The sequence below is a fragment of the Pan paniscus genome, chromosome 21, assembly GCF_029289425.2.
Source record: "Pan paniscus chromosome 21, NHGRI_mPanPan1-v2.0_pri, whole genome shotgun sequence".
Taxonomy (NCBI): Eukaryota; Metazoa; Chordata; class Mammalia; order Primates; family Hominidae; genus Pan; species Pan paniscus.
The window spans coordinates 37,858,462-37,872,918 of NC_073270.2; the positions used below are offsets into that span (position 1 = coordinate 37,858,462).

The window sequence follows — 14,457 nt, forward strand, 5'->3', positions numbered from 1 at the left end:
TTTCTCCATGTTGGCCAGGCTGGTCTTGAACTCCTGACCTCATGTGATCCGTCTGCCTCAGCCTCCCAAAGTGCTGGGATTACAGGTGTGAGCCACCGCACCTGGCCTATTTTGTGCTAGGATTGATGGCCCCAACAGGACCAGGTGTTTTGAGTGTTCCTCAAAACATCTGGAATATGGAAGACAAGGAACACGGTTAAACAAAAACTAGAGATCACACCACAGCCTCTTGTCCTTCCTCCCTTCTGCTCCAGTCTTCTTGCTCTGCTCAAAAAATCTCTTCCTCCAGCCCCAGTGCCTTATGTATAAAATGAGGAACTTTCTGGCTCTGCCTCTTTGCCTCGTCCCTTGCCTCCTTTTACCACGGTTCTGCTCCTTGTCCCTCCCCCACCCCTCCCCCCACCTCCAGCCACAAGAATGCATATAACAAGAGATGGAGGCTGGGTGCGTATGGTTCACACCTATAATCCTAGCGCTTTCAGAGGTGGGAGGATAACTTAAGGCCAAGTGTCTGAGACCAGCCTGGGCAATAGAGCAAGACACCATCACTAGAAAAAATATTAGCTGGGTGTGGTGGCACACACCTATAGTCTGAGCTACTTGGGAGGCTGAGGCAGGAGGATCCCTTGAGCCCAGGAGGGTGAGGCTGTAGTGAGCTGTGATCATGCCACTGTGCTCTAGTCTGGGTAATAGAGGGAGACCCTGTCCCTTTAAAGAAAAGGGGTTAGGGGAGAGATGCGGGGCTGAGCCTGAAAACATGGCCTTCACCCCTTAGGCTTAGGAGAGGGCTTCAAATGGTGACCTATTTTGTTTTCTTTGTTTCTTTACTGTTTTCTTCTGGGCTACTGGCATTCTGTGACCATGTGTCTGCCTGTGAGTCCTGGGACAGGCCCTACTCAGGCCCTGGGCATATCTTGATACCAAGGTTCCACATTAGTTCCCTTTGTAAATAACACAGATCCCCAGCATCTCTGCCCAGCCTCTAAACTCTACCCCAGTTAAAAAGGAGTCCAAAATGCTCCAAGATCAAAATCTCTGTGAGATGCTAACAAAAGTGACAAGCATTCTGGGGAAGAGAGGAATGAATGGAGGCTGAGGCGGGCTGATGGGGCTCCTGGTCCTGAAGCTGGGCATCCTGGACACCCCTCCCCTCCCCCACCCACTCCGACTGCTTCTCCAGCCATGCAGGAGTGTTGCCATACTGATCTGGGGTCTGTGGGGGACCAGGAAGGGCACAGCTGTGGCCATTCCTTTTGTGGCATTCTGGGCCTGGCCCCTGAGGCTATGAGCATTAGGGCAATACACAGGCCTCGTCCAGATGAAGCAGAGCTGTGCCCATGAACCCTGCCTGCCGCTTGCCACCCACTGGAGCACGCCCCTTCCCCTGGCCAGGCCTCAGTTTCCCCATGATATCAGTGAGGGTGGGGCCCCAGTTCGCCATGCAGCCTGGCACTAAGCATGCACCCTGTCTTCTTTCTGCTCGTGGCCGCAGCTGGACATCGTGGAGTTCATCCCCTCTCTCCTCTACTTTGGCTACACGGCCCTCATGGTCTTGTCCTTCTGGCTGCTAACGGGTACCATCGGCTTCTATGCAGCCTACATGTTTGTTCGCAAGATCTATGCTGCCGTGAAGATAGACTGATTGGAGTGGACCACGGCCAGGCCCGCTCCGTCCTCGGACAGGAAGCCACCCTGCGTGGGGGACTGCAGGCACGCAAAATAAAATAACTCCTGCTCGTTTGGAATGTAACTCCTGGCACAGTGTTCCTGGATCCTGGGGCTGCGTGGGGGGCGGGAGGGCCTATAGATAATCTTGCGTTTTTCTTCATCTTATTCCAGTTCTGTGGGGGATGAGTTTTTTTGTGGGTTGCTTTTTCTTCAGTGCTAAGAAAGTTCCCTCCAACAGGAACTCTCTGACCTGTTTATTCAGGTGTATTTCTGGTTTGGATTTTTTTTTTCCTTCTTTGTTTTAACAAATGGATCCAGGATGGATAAATCCACCGAGATAAGGGTTTTGGTCACTGTCTCCACCTCAGTTCCTCAGGGCTGTTGGCCACCCTATGACTAACTGGAAGAGGACACGCCAGAGCTTCAGTGAGGTTTCCGAGCCTCTCCCTGCCCATCCTCACCACTGAGGCCACGACAAAGCACAGCTCCAGCCCGGACAGCACCCTCAGTGCCAGCCAGCCTCTGCCAGACCTCTCTTTCCCTCTTCTCCCCAGCCTCCTCCAGGGCTGCCCAAGGCAGGGTTTCCAGCCAGGCCTCGGGGTCATCTTTTCACCAGGAGCAAACCCAAGTCTTAGTTGCTACAAGAAAATCCCCTGGAAGTACTGGGGGCCAGGTTCCCCAGACAGCAGGAATTGCCCCTGTTCAGAGCAGCCGGAGTTTGCTGGACCAACAAGGAAGAAGAGAAGAGACTTGCAGTGAACTGTTTTTGTGCCAAGAAACCCTGGACCTGGGGCCAAGTATTTCCCAAGCCAAGCATCCACTTGTCTGTGTCTGGGAAGGGATGGCCAAGGCCGCTAGGGTCCTTACCCCTCAGGATCACTCCCCGGCCCTTTCCTCAGGAGGTACCGCTCTCCAAGGTGTGCTAGCAGTGGGCCCTGCCCAACTTCAGGCAGAACAGGGAGGCCCAGAGATTACAGATCCCCTCCTGTAAGTGGCCAGGCATTCTCTCCCTGCCCTCTCTGGCCTCCGGGGTCATACTCACTTCTTTAGCCAGCCCCATCCCCTCCACCCCACACCTGAGTTCTTGCCTCCTCCTTTTGGGGACACCCAAAACACTGTTTGTGAGAAGGAAGATGGAAGGTAAGTTCTGTCGTTCTTTCCCCAATCCCCAGGAATGGACAAGAAGCCAACTTAGAAGGGTCTCACGTGGCTGGCCTGGCTCCTCCGTAGACCCCTGTTCTTTTCAACCTCTGCCCACCCGTGCATGTCATCACAAACATTTGCTCTTAAGTTACAAGAGACCAGATCCACCCAGGGATTAGGGTTCAAGTAGCAGCTGCTAACCCTTGCACCAGCCCTTGTGGGACTCCCAACACAAGACAAAGCTCAGGATGCTGGTGATGCTAGGAAGATGTCCCTCCCCTCACTGCCCCACATTCTCCCAGTGGCTCTACCAGCCTCACCCATCAAACCAGTGAATTTCTCAATCTTGCCTCACAGTGACTGCAGCGCCAAGCGGCATCCACCAAGCATCAAGTTGGAGAAAAGGGAACCCAAGCAGTAGAGAGCGATATTGGAGTCTTTTGTTCATTCAAATCTTGGATTTTTTTTTCCCCTAAGAGATTCTCTTTTTAGGGGGAATGGGAAACGGACACCTCATAAAGGGTTCAAAGATCATCAATTTTTCTGACTTTTTAAATCATCATCATTATTATTTTTAATTAAAAAAATGCCTGTATGCCTTTTTTTGGTCGAATTGTAAATAAATATACCATTGTCCTACTGTTTTGTCTTGAATCTCATGCAGGGGTTGGAGGTCTGAGGTGAGACACCTTCCCCGAGTGGGTTGAGTTGCATAGTTTCCCCCGAAGCTCATTCTCGTGTCACACTTCAGGGCTCAAGCCACTGCTGTTCCCTGCCTGGTACAAGTCCATTGCCTAGCCCCTCCATACTAAATTGCAGTCATTTGCTCTTCTGATCCCACAAGCAGGAAATGACAATCAAGTGTGTTTTGGTAGCAGCAAGATCTGGTTTTGGATTCCCAGCTTCGGTGTTTTACTGTCAGCTCATCTCACTCTATGAAACCCAGTTCTTCAATTGCAAGCAACAGAAACATTGGTCAAACTGGTTTTAGCCCAAAAATGAATTGATTGGTTCTTAAGTCATCAAGGATTTTGTTTATTTTGCTTCAGGTCTGGCTGGATCCAGGAGCTCAAAGGATAGCCTTAGGGCTCTTTCCCCTTTTCCACTGTGCTCCTCTCCAGCGTCACTCTGTCCTGTTATCCACAGTCTTCCTCCTGATGGGTGAGGCAGGGAGGACAGGATGCCAATCACTCCAGACTTACATGATCCACTTGGGTATGCCGGGGGGCTGGGGTAGGGGAAGATGTCCCTTCCCACTTCAGTTTATTCAATATAGAGAAATTTCAGGAAACATTTCTGATTGGCCCAGCTTGGATTATCATTTGAACATCTTGCACCAATCACTATATCCAGGGAGTTGGAGTATGATTTGGGGCCACTTTCCCTGAAGGTGTTGGATACTGTGAATTTCAGCCCTACCAGAATTACTTAGAATGGTTGATGAGGAAAGAACCATTTCCCATGGTAAGGGATGCGAAACAGACCAAAACAGTGGCCTGTTACCCACCACCCCACCACCCCAACCCCAAGCCTCAGTTCCTCATCTGCAATGGGAAAGGTGCTTGTTACTATTTATGGAGTACTTCCTGTGTTCTGATGTTCCAAACACTTTCCATGGGTTAGCCCATTTAATCTTGGATATGATACAAGATAACAACGTGCCCCTGAGACAGCTTCTGTTATTAGCCCCCTTTTACAGAGGTGGTCACTGAGGCACCAAGCAGTTGAGGTAACCTGCTGGGGCAGGATGGGGGGTGATGTCCCATGATGGGTGTAGTAGTGTTCACCTGGGACAGCCAGACTTCTGAATCTGTCCTTCCAACCTCTCTAGCCGCCTTTTTAAAGGGCTGTGTGTGTGTGTGTGTGTGTGTGTGTGTAAAATTATATGTAATTGATGTAAAATGAACTGCAGTTTGATAAGTCTTGATACACACACCCATGAAATTATCACCACAATCTCAATAGTGAGCATACCCAGGTTTCCTCATGCCTTTCTTTATAATCCTGCCCTCTAGCCTCTCAACATCATGCTTGTCCCCTCCGAACCTCATGTGGAAATTTGATCCCCAGTGTTGGAGGTGGAGCCTAATGGGAAGTGTTTGGGTCATGGGAGCAGATTCCTCATGAATAGATTAGTGCACTGGGGGAGGTGGGAGCAGAGGAGGTGAGTGAGTTCTCTCTTAGCTCCTAAGAAAGCTGGTTGTTAAAAAGAGCCTGGCACCTCCCTGCAACCCCCACTTCTCTCCCCATGTAATCTCTGCACATGCCAGCTCTCCACCTTCCACCATGAGCAGAAGGAACTCACCAGAAGCAAATGCCCAATCTTGAACTTTCCAGCTGTCAGAATCATGAGCCAGACTGGGCACGGTGGCTCAGGCCTGTAAGCCCAACACTCTGGGAGGCTGAAACAGGATCACTTGAGGCCAGGAGAAAGTCAGCCTGGGCAACAAAGCAAGACCTCATCTCTAAAAACAAATTTAAAAAATTTGTTAAAAACTCGTGAGCTGGCCGGGTGCGGTGGCTTATGCCTGTAATCCCAGCACTTTGGGAGGCCGAGGCGGGCAGATTACCTGAGGTCAGGAGTTCGAGACCAGCCTGTACAACATTGTAAAACCCTGTCTCTACTAAAAATACAAAAATTAGCCAGGCGTGGTGGCCCACGCATGTAATCCTAGCTACTCAGGAGGCTGAGCCCAGGAGATGGAGGTTGCAGTAAGCCAAGATTGTACCACTGCACTCCAGCCTAGCCAACAGAGCAAGACTCTGAAAAGAAAAAAAAAAAAAAAATTCATGAGCCAAGTAAACCTTTTTTTCTTTATAAATTACCCAGCCTCAGGTATTCCTTATAGCAACACAAAACAGACTAAGACACCATCCCCAATAAGCCACTGATCTTTCTTTCTGTCACTATAGATTAATTTGCATCTCCCAGAGCTTTATATAAGGAGAATCATACGCTATATATTACGCTATGTATGTATACATTGCTAGGCTAGAAAAATAAAGTTTGTTCTACCAGGAATCACAAGTTAGAACTGAGTATTCTCCAAAGTGGAAATTACAGAGTGTAAGGTCATTCCAGGCAAAGATTATTCATTCAGTCCTCATACCCAACATTCACAACTCCCTATCAGAAGGGTTAAACCAGGTCAAAACAGTCTGGCATAATTAGGCTTCATCAAACAATGCCATTATGTTCTTCTAAGATGCAAATAAACCAAAACAGGAAATACTAAAATCAAAATAATACTTGATGCTGTCATACAAATTGTTAGTTCCTTGCTGTATTCCCCCTTCTGTAACATTAATAAAGGGAATATCTTACTGCAAAGAATATTTTATTTTATACATCACTAGCCATGAATTTTTGCCATTAGTTATTATACAAATGCTGCCTAATGCCATTAGCCAAATGGCATAACCATTTTATGTCCACCATTCACTTCTATAGTTATAAGTAGAATTTTCATGATTTACATATGTACATCAGTGAGGATTTAACACTGAGATACAATCTAACATCTGTAATATCTGATGTTTTAAAGTAGATAGCAATGTAGGAAAGATATATTTTAATCACTTTTCATTTAAGTGACCTTATGTAAAACATTAACCAATAGTTTAGCAGTTCCACGTCTCCAAGGGACATTTTCAAATGTATGTAAAGAGATGGTTACAGATTTTTAAGAAGCATCTTCCATGTCCACATCCTGTTGTAATCTCTGTGCCATTTTCTCTTCCAGCTGCTTCCCTTTGCCTACAAGAGGGGCTCGGAAAGATGGATGTTTTTCTTGACTTCTTTGATATCCTGAACTTCTCTACGTAGCCCTTTATGTTTCTTCAGTCTGTTCATTATAAATTTAGCTTGGCATTTCTGTTTGATCTCTTCAACTCTCTTCATTGCGTCAATAGTTTTATTCCATAGCTCTCACTGATATTTGATAAGTGCATTTCTATGTTTTTCCAATTCAAATGAATTATCCACTGTAAGCCCTTTACCAGCTGTTTTCCAGAATGCTTTGGTCCACCTACCTTTGTGAGGATTGTGCTTCTTTTTAAAGTTTTTATGACATTTAGATTTACAAAATCTGAACACCTTGCAATCATTGCGGACAGACATCATGCCATGGCCAGGGTAGATGGGCCCCGAACAGAAATAACACTCTTGAGACACATGTTGAACCCACGTGGGTCCCCACCGACCAAACGCCAGGCTTGAGAGGAAGTCAGGTGTATGTTTAACCTAAACTGCCACACTCTTTTCTAAGGTGGTGTATCATTTTCTGTTACCATCAGCAGTATACAAGAGTGCCAGTTCCTTTACATCCTAATAACACTTGGTATGGTTAATATTTTTAATTTTAGCCATTCTTACAGGTATATAACATCTTGTGATTTTAATTTCTATTTCCCTAATGACATGCTGCACATCTTTTCATGTGCTTATTTGTTATTGTTGGTGACAAATATATCTTCTTTGGTGAAGTAGATGTTCAAATTTATGTTCATTTGTATTGGGTTTGGAGTTATTGTCAAGTTTTGAGAGTTATTTATGTATTCTGCAGACAAGTCCTTTATCGGTAAATGCTTTGCAAAGATTTTCTTAGTCTGTGTATGGCTTGTGTTTTCATTGAAAACTATGTCTTTAGAAGAGCACAGGTTTTTTATTTTGATGAAGTCTAATTTATAAACAATTAAATAATTTGTTTAAGCAATTTAATGTGTTCTTTTTTGAATTTTTGGTTTGTTTGATTTTTGAAACAGGGGTTTCACTATGTTGCCCAGGCTAGTCTCAAACTCCTGGCCTCAAGCGATCCTCTGGCCTCAGCCTCCTAGGTAGCTGGGATTACAGACACATGTCACCGTGCCCAGCTCCTTTTATGGATTTTGCTTTTTGGTGTTAGACATCTTTGCTTAACTCAAGGTCACAGTTAATTTCTCCTGGGTTTTCTTTTTTTCTTTTTTGTTGTGGCAGAGTCTTGCTCTGTGACACAGGCTGGAGCACAGTGGCATGATCATAGCTCACTGCAATCATGATCAAGCATCAAGTGATCCTCCCACCTCAGCCTCCCAAATAGCTAGAACCACAGGTGTGCACCACCACGCCTGGCGAATTTTTTTTTTTCTATTTTTGTAGAGACAGTGTCTCACCTTGTTGCCCGGGCTGATCTCAAATCCCTGGGCTCAAGCAATCCTTTTGCTCAGCCTCCCAAGTAGCTGGGATTATAGGCTTGAGCCAAAATGCACCTGGCTCGAATGTCTCTCTTTATTTTATTTTTATTTATTTATTTGAGACAGGATCTCACTCTGTCACTCAGGCTGGAGCGCAGTGGCATAATCACAGCTCACTGCTGCCTTGACCTCCTGGGCTCAAATAGTCCTCTCCCCTCAGCCTCCCAGGTAGCTGGGACTATAGGCATGCACTGCCATGCCCAGCTAGTTATTTTTTGTCAAGACAGGTCTTCCTATGTTGCCTAGGCTGGTCTCAAACTTCGGGGCTCAAGCAGTCCTCCTGCCTTGGCCTCCCAAATTGCTGGAATTACAGGCATGAGCCCTGTGCCCAGCTGTGGAGTTGATATCTTAACAATATTAAGTCTTCCAACCCATGAACAAATTATACCTCTCAATTTAGGTCATCTTTAATTTCTCTCAGCAGTGTTTTGTATCTTCAGCATCTAGGTCTTTCACTTCTTTTGTCAGATTTATTCCTCAGTGTTTCATATTTTTGATGCTATTGTAAATGGTAGTTTTTTATTTTTATTTTTTGAGACAGAGTTTTGCTCTTGCTGCCCAGGCTGGAGTGCAATGGTGTGATCTCGGCTCACTGCAACCTCCGCCTCCCGGGTTCAAGCGATTCTCCTGCCTCAGCTGGGATTACAGGCATGTGCCACCACGCCCAGCTAATTTTGTATTTTTAGTAGAGATGTGGTTTCTCCATGTTGGTCAGGCTGGTCTTGAACTCCAACCTCAGGTGATCTGCCTGCCTCGGCCTCCCAAAGTGCTGGGATTACAGGCATGAGCCACTACGCCTGGTGTAAATGGTATGTTTTTAAATTTTTATTTATTTATTTAGAGATGGAGTCTTGCTCTGTCACCCAGTCTGGGGTGCAGTGGCGGGATCTTGGCTCACTGCAACCTCTGCCTCCTGGGTTCAAGCAATTCTTGTGCCTCAGCCTCCCAAGCAGCTGGGACCACAGGTGCATGCCACCACACCCGGCTAATTTTTACATTTTTCAGTAGAGATTAGATTTCTCCATGTTAGCCAGGCTGGTCTCAAACTCCTGACCTCAAGTGATCTGCCTGCCTCAACTTCCAAAAGTGCTGGGATTACAGGTGTGAGTCGCTGTGCCTGGCCTGTAAATGGTATGTTTGTATTTCTGATTTTTCATTGCTACTGTTGTACAGAAATAACAGTTGATTTTTAAAATACTGATCTTATACCCTAAAACCTTGCTAACTTATTAGTTCTAGTAGCTTTTTTAGATCTCACTGGATTTTCTCCATAGATGATCATGTTGTCTGTGAATAAAGACAGTTTTACTTCTTTCTTTCCAATCTGGATGCCTTTCATTTCTGTTTCTTGCCTGATTGCACTGGCTACAATATCCAATACAATACCTGAATGGTGAAAGTAGACATACCTGTCTTTATTTTTTGGGTTTTTTTGTTTATTTGTTTGTTTGTTTGTTTTTTTGAGAGAGAGTCTCTGTCGCCCAGGCTGGAGTGCAGTGGTGTGATCTCGGCTCACTGCAAGCTCCGCCTCCTGGGTTCAAGTGATTCTCCTGCCTCAGCCTCCCGAATAGCTGGGATTATAGGTGCCTGCCACTGGACTTGGCTAATTTTTGTATTTTTAGTAGAGACAGGGTTTTACCATGTTGGCCATGCTGGTCTCGAACTCCTGACCTCAGGTGATCCACCTGCTGATTCAGCCTCCCAAAGTGTGGGATTACAGGCATAAGCCACCACAGCCAGCCCATCCCTGTCTTTAATTTGCTCTTTTCTAGTGTTTTAAAGTGGAAGCTAGGGCATTTATTTGAGGGCTTTCTTTTCTAATGTAGGTGTTTAGTGCTATAAACTTAAAAGTCTCACTGTAATAGCATCCCAGAAATTCTGCTATATTGTGTTTTCATTGTCATTCCATTCAAAATACTTTCTAATTTTCATTTGATTTCTTTTTTTGAGTCATGTGTTATTTAGAAGTGTGTTATTTAGTTCCCAAATATTGGGGGATTTTTTTCAAGGATCCTTAGGTTACTTATGTCTAATTTCTAATTCTATTGTGGACAGAGACTTTGTATGACTTGGGTCCTTTTGACTTTATTAAGACTTGTTTTATGGCTCAAAATATGGTCTATCTTGATAAAGGTTCACGCACAATTGAAAAGAATGGTATTCTGTGTTCTTGGGTACAGGGTTCTGTAAATATCAGTCAGGTCAAGTTGATTGATAGTGGTGTTCAAGTATATGATATCTTTACTGATTTTCTGCCTGCTTATTCTATCAATGATTGAGAAAGGGGTACTAAAATCTCTGGCGGTAATTATAGATTTTTATATTTCTCTTTGAAGTTCTATTTTTTGCTATAGGTATTTTGTTAGGTACATACTATCTTTTGGATTAATTTATCCCTAGTAATTTATGTAATTTATCTATTTTGTCACATATTGATATAGCCAATCCCACTTGCTTCTTACTGTTAGTGTGGTATATCTTTTCCATCCTTTTACTTTTAACCTATTTCCATTTGTATAGTTAAAATGTGTTTCTTATAGGCAGCATATAGTTTGGTCTTTCTTTCTTTTTTCCAATCATACAATCTCTGCTTTTTAATTGGTATGTTTAGACCACTTAATTTTTTTTTTTTTTTTTTTTTTGAGACAGAGTCTCACTGTTGCCCAGGCTGGAGTGCAGTGTTGCAATCTCAGTTCACTGCAACCCCTGCCTCCCTGATTCAAGCGATTCTCCTGCCTCAGCCTCCGTAATAGCTGGGACTACAGGCACGTGCCACCACACCTGGCTAATTTTTGTATTTTTAGTAGAGGTGTGGTTTCACCATGTTGACCAGGCTGGTCTCGAACTCCTGACCTCAGGTGATCCGTCCACCTCAGCCTCCCAAAGTGCTGGGATTACAGGCGTGAGCCACCGCACCCGGCCTCCAGTGTATTTTTCATCTCAGACATTGTCTTTTTTTTTAATGTCTACGTATTTCATTTGGATCTTTTTTCATATTGTCCATGTCTCTACTTTATTTTATTATGGTAAAATACACAACACAAAATTGACTGTTTTAATATTTGTAAGTATACAATTCAGTGGCATCAGGTACAGTCTCAGTGTTGTGCAACCATCACCACTATCTATCTACAGAATATTTTCATCATCTCAAATTGAAACTGGGCTGGGCGTGGTGGCTCACACCTGTAATCCCAGCACTTCGGGAGGCCAAGGCAGGCAGGTCAGCTGAGGTCAGGGGTTTGAGACCAGCCTGGCAAACATGGTGAAACCCCATCTCTACTAAAAATACAAAAATTAGCTGGGTGTTGTGGCACGTGCCTATAATCCCAGCTCCTCGGGAGGCTGAGGCAGGAGAATTGCTTGAACCCCTGGGAGGTGGAGGTTGCAAGTGAGCCGAGATCACACCACTGCACTCCAGCCTGGGCAACAAAGCAAGACTGTCTTAAAAAAAAAAAAAAAAAAAAGTGAAACTGTATACTCATTACACATTAACTCTCCATTCTCCGCTCCCCCAACCCCTGGTAACCACCATTCTACTTTTTGTCTCTGAATTTCACTACTCTAAGTGCCTCATATAAGTGGACTCCTACAATATTTGCCCTTTTTGCCTGCCTTATTATACTTAACATAACGTCTTCCAGGTTGACCCATGTTGTAGCATGTGTCAGAATCTCACTCCAGCCAGGCATGGTGGCTCACACCTGTAATCCCAGCATTCTGGAGGCCAAGGCAGCTGGATCACCTGAGGTCAGGGGTTCGAGACCAGCCTGGCCAACGTGGCGGAGACCACCCGGTCTCAACCAAAAATACAAAAATTAGCCAGGTGTGGTGGCGTGTGCCTGTAATCCCAGCTACTCGGGAGGCTGAGGCACAAGAATCACTTGAACCCGGGAAGCAGAGGTTGCAGTGAGCCAAGATCGAGCCACTGCACTCCAGCCTGGCCGACAGAGGACAGAGCAAGACTCCATCTCAATTAAAAAAAAAAAAACAAACTCCTTTTGTAAGGCTATATTATAGTCTGTCATATTTTGTTTATTCATCCATCAATGGACATTTGGGTTGCTTTCACCTTTTTGCTATTGTGAATAATGCTGCACTGGTATAAAAATATCTATTTCAGCCCCTGATTTCAGTTCTTCTGGGTACATACCCAGGTGTAGAATTGTTGAATCATATGGTGATTCTTTAATTTTTTGAGGAACTGCCATATTGTTTTCTACAGTGGCTGTGCCATTTTATACTCCCATCAGCAATGCACAAAGACTCCGATTTCTCCAAGGCCTTGCCAATACTTATTTTCTGTTTTGTTTTTTTTAATAATACCTATCCTAGTGTAGATGAAGTGGTATCTCACTGTGATTTTGATTTGCATTTATCTACTTATTAGTGATGTTGAACATCTTTTCGTATGCTTATTGACTATTTGTATATCTTCTTTGAATAAATGTCTAATCAAGTTCTTTTAATCAAGTTGTTTTCTTGTTGCACTATAGAAGCTATTTGTATACTGTGTATATTAAACCCATATCAGGTATCTGATTTGCAAATATTTTCTCCCATTTTGTGGGTTGCCTTTTTACTCTCTTGATAGTGTCCTGTTTTGAACAAAAGTTTAATTAATGTATTTAGAGACAGGGTCTTGCTATGTTGCCCAGACTGGAGTACAGTGGCTGTTCACAGATGCAGTGATTGCACACTGTAGCCTCAAACTCCCGAGCTCAAGCGAACCTCCCACTTCAGCCTCCCAAGTAGTTGAAACTATAGACATGGGCCACCAAGCCTAGCCAAAAGTTTAATTTTGATGAATTCCAATTTATCTATTTTTTTCTTCTGTTGCCTGTGCTGTTGGTGTCATATCCAAAAGATCATCACCAAACCCACTGTTATGAAACTTTTCTCCTATGTCTTCTAAGAATATTATAGTTTTAGCCCTTACACTTAGGTCTTTGATCCATTTTGAGTTCATGTTTGTATGTGGTATGTGGTCCAAATTCATTCTTTTGCATGTGGATATTCAGTTCTCCCAACACCATTTGTTAAAAAGACTGTCCTTTTTCCATTGAATGGTTTTGGCACTCCTGTCAAAAATCTTTTAACCATATATATGAGGGTCTATTTAATTTGTTGAACATGTGGAATAAAATTAGAGTAACTTGTACTTACCTGCCCATTTTAACATCGGTTTCAGTTGTGGGTTATGCTTGCTTATTTCCCTCATTATGGATTGCATTGCCTGCTACTTTGTAGAACTGATACTCTTTGATTGGGTGCCAGACATTGTGAGTTTCATCTTGTTGGGTGCTGGATATATTTGTAATCTGTAAATCCTCTTGAGCTTTCTTCTGGGACATTTGAGTTACTTGGAAACGGTTTAATCCTTTTGGGTCTTGCTCACACAAGATTTTTTTTAGGCAAATCCAACCAGTGCTCATTCAAAAGCTAATTATTTGCCCTCAGTGAGGCAAGGCCTCCCTGAGTCCTCTCAACACCCCATGATACTCAGCATGGCTGGTGGGAACAGACACAGTCCCCACCCAGTGAGCAGCGGGCACTGTTCCCTAAATCCTTCCTGATGGGCCTTTCCTTGGCCTGGGGTCCTTCCCTCACACACATGTGCTCATCAGTATCCTTCTGGGTTTCAGGGATGCCTCCACAGCTCTCCAGGGGTCTCTCTCTAGGCAGCTGTCTCCTCTCTGGCACTCTGTCCTACACACTTCTGTCCTACACACTTTGGTTACCTTGCCCTGACATTTAGCGCCATCTCCTCAACTCATGGTGTTCCCTGGCTCCACTTTAATTCCCCCTCCCTGTGTTGCAGCCTGAAAACTCTCTCAAGGCTGGGGGCAATCACAGGGCTCACCTTTGTTTCCCATCTGTCTGGAATCTCTGTCCTTTATTGTTCAACGCCCAGAGCCTTGAAAACCACTATTTCATGTATTTTGTCTAGTTTTACTTTTGTTTCAGGCAGACGAATATATCTGATCTCTGTTACTCCACCTTGCCTAGAAACAGAAGTCTCTGCACTGCTTTTTTTATTTTTATTTTTAGAGACAGAGTTTCACTCTTGTTGCCCAGGTTGGAGTGCAATGGCATCATCTCAGCTCACTGCAACCTCCACCTTCTGGGTTCAAGCGATTCTCCTGCTTCAGCCTCACAAGTAGCTGGGATGACAGGCGCCTGCCACCACGCCCAGCTAATTTTTTTTTGTATTTTTAGTAAAGACAGGGTTTCGCCAAGTTGGCCAGGCTGGTCTCAAACTCCTGACTTCAGGTGATCCTCCCACCTTGGCCTCCCAAAGTGCTGGGATTACAGGTGTGGCCACTGCGCCCGGTCTGCACTGCCTTTTTTTACCTGTAAGATCACAGGGCCTCTGCGAAGCACTGTATGAGTGATTTTTTGTTTTGTTTTGTT

The 14,457-nt window shown here is 44.6% G+C and overlaps 1 protein-coding gene and 1 pseudogene across 3 annotated transcripts in view; one reads left to right on the plus strand and one right to left on the minus strand.

The window, feature by feature from the left end:
* Positions 1-3,451, plus strand: part of TM9SF4 (transmembrane 9 superfamily member 4) — a 55,681-nt gene extending 52,230 nt beyond the window's left edge. For all 3 annotated transcript variants that reach the window (XM_003814745.5, XM_034947722.4, XM_034947723.2), the window contains one exon: positions 1,493-3,451. In XM_003814745.5, coding sequence (XP_003814793.1) covers positions 1,493-1,642 — 150 coding nt within the window. In that variant the 3' untranslated portion in view covers positions 1,643-3,451. The remainder of the gene's footprint in view (positions 1-1,492) is intronic.
* An 895-nt stretch (positions 3,452-4,346) lies between these two features.
* Positions 4,347-9,325, minus strand: LOC100983065 (probable ribosome biogenesis protein RLP24; annotated as a pseudogene).
* Positions 9,326-14,457: the final 5,132 nt, after the last annotated feature.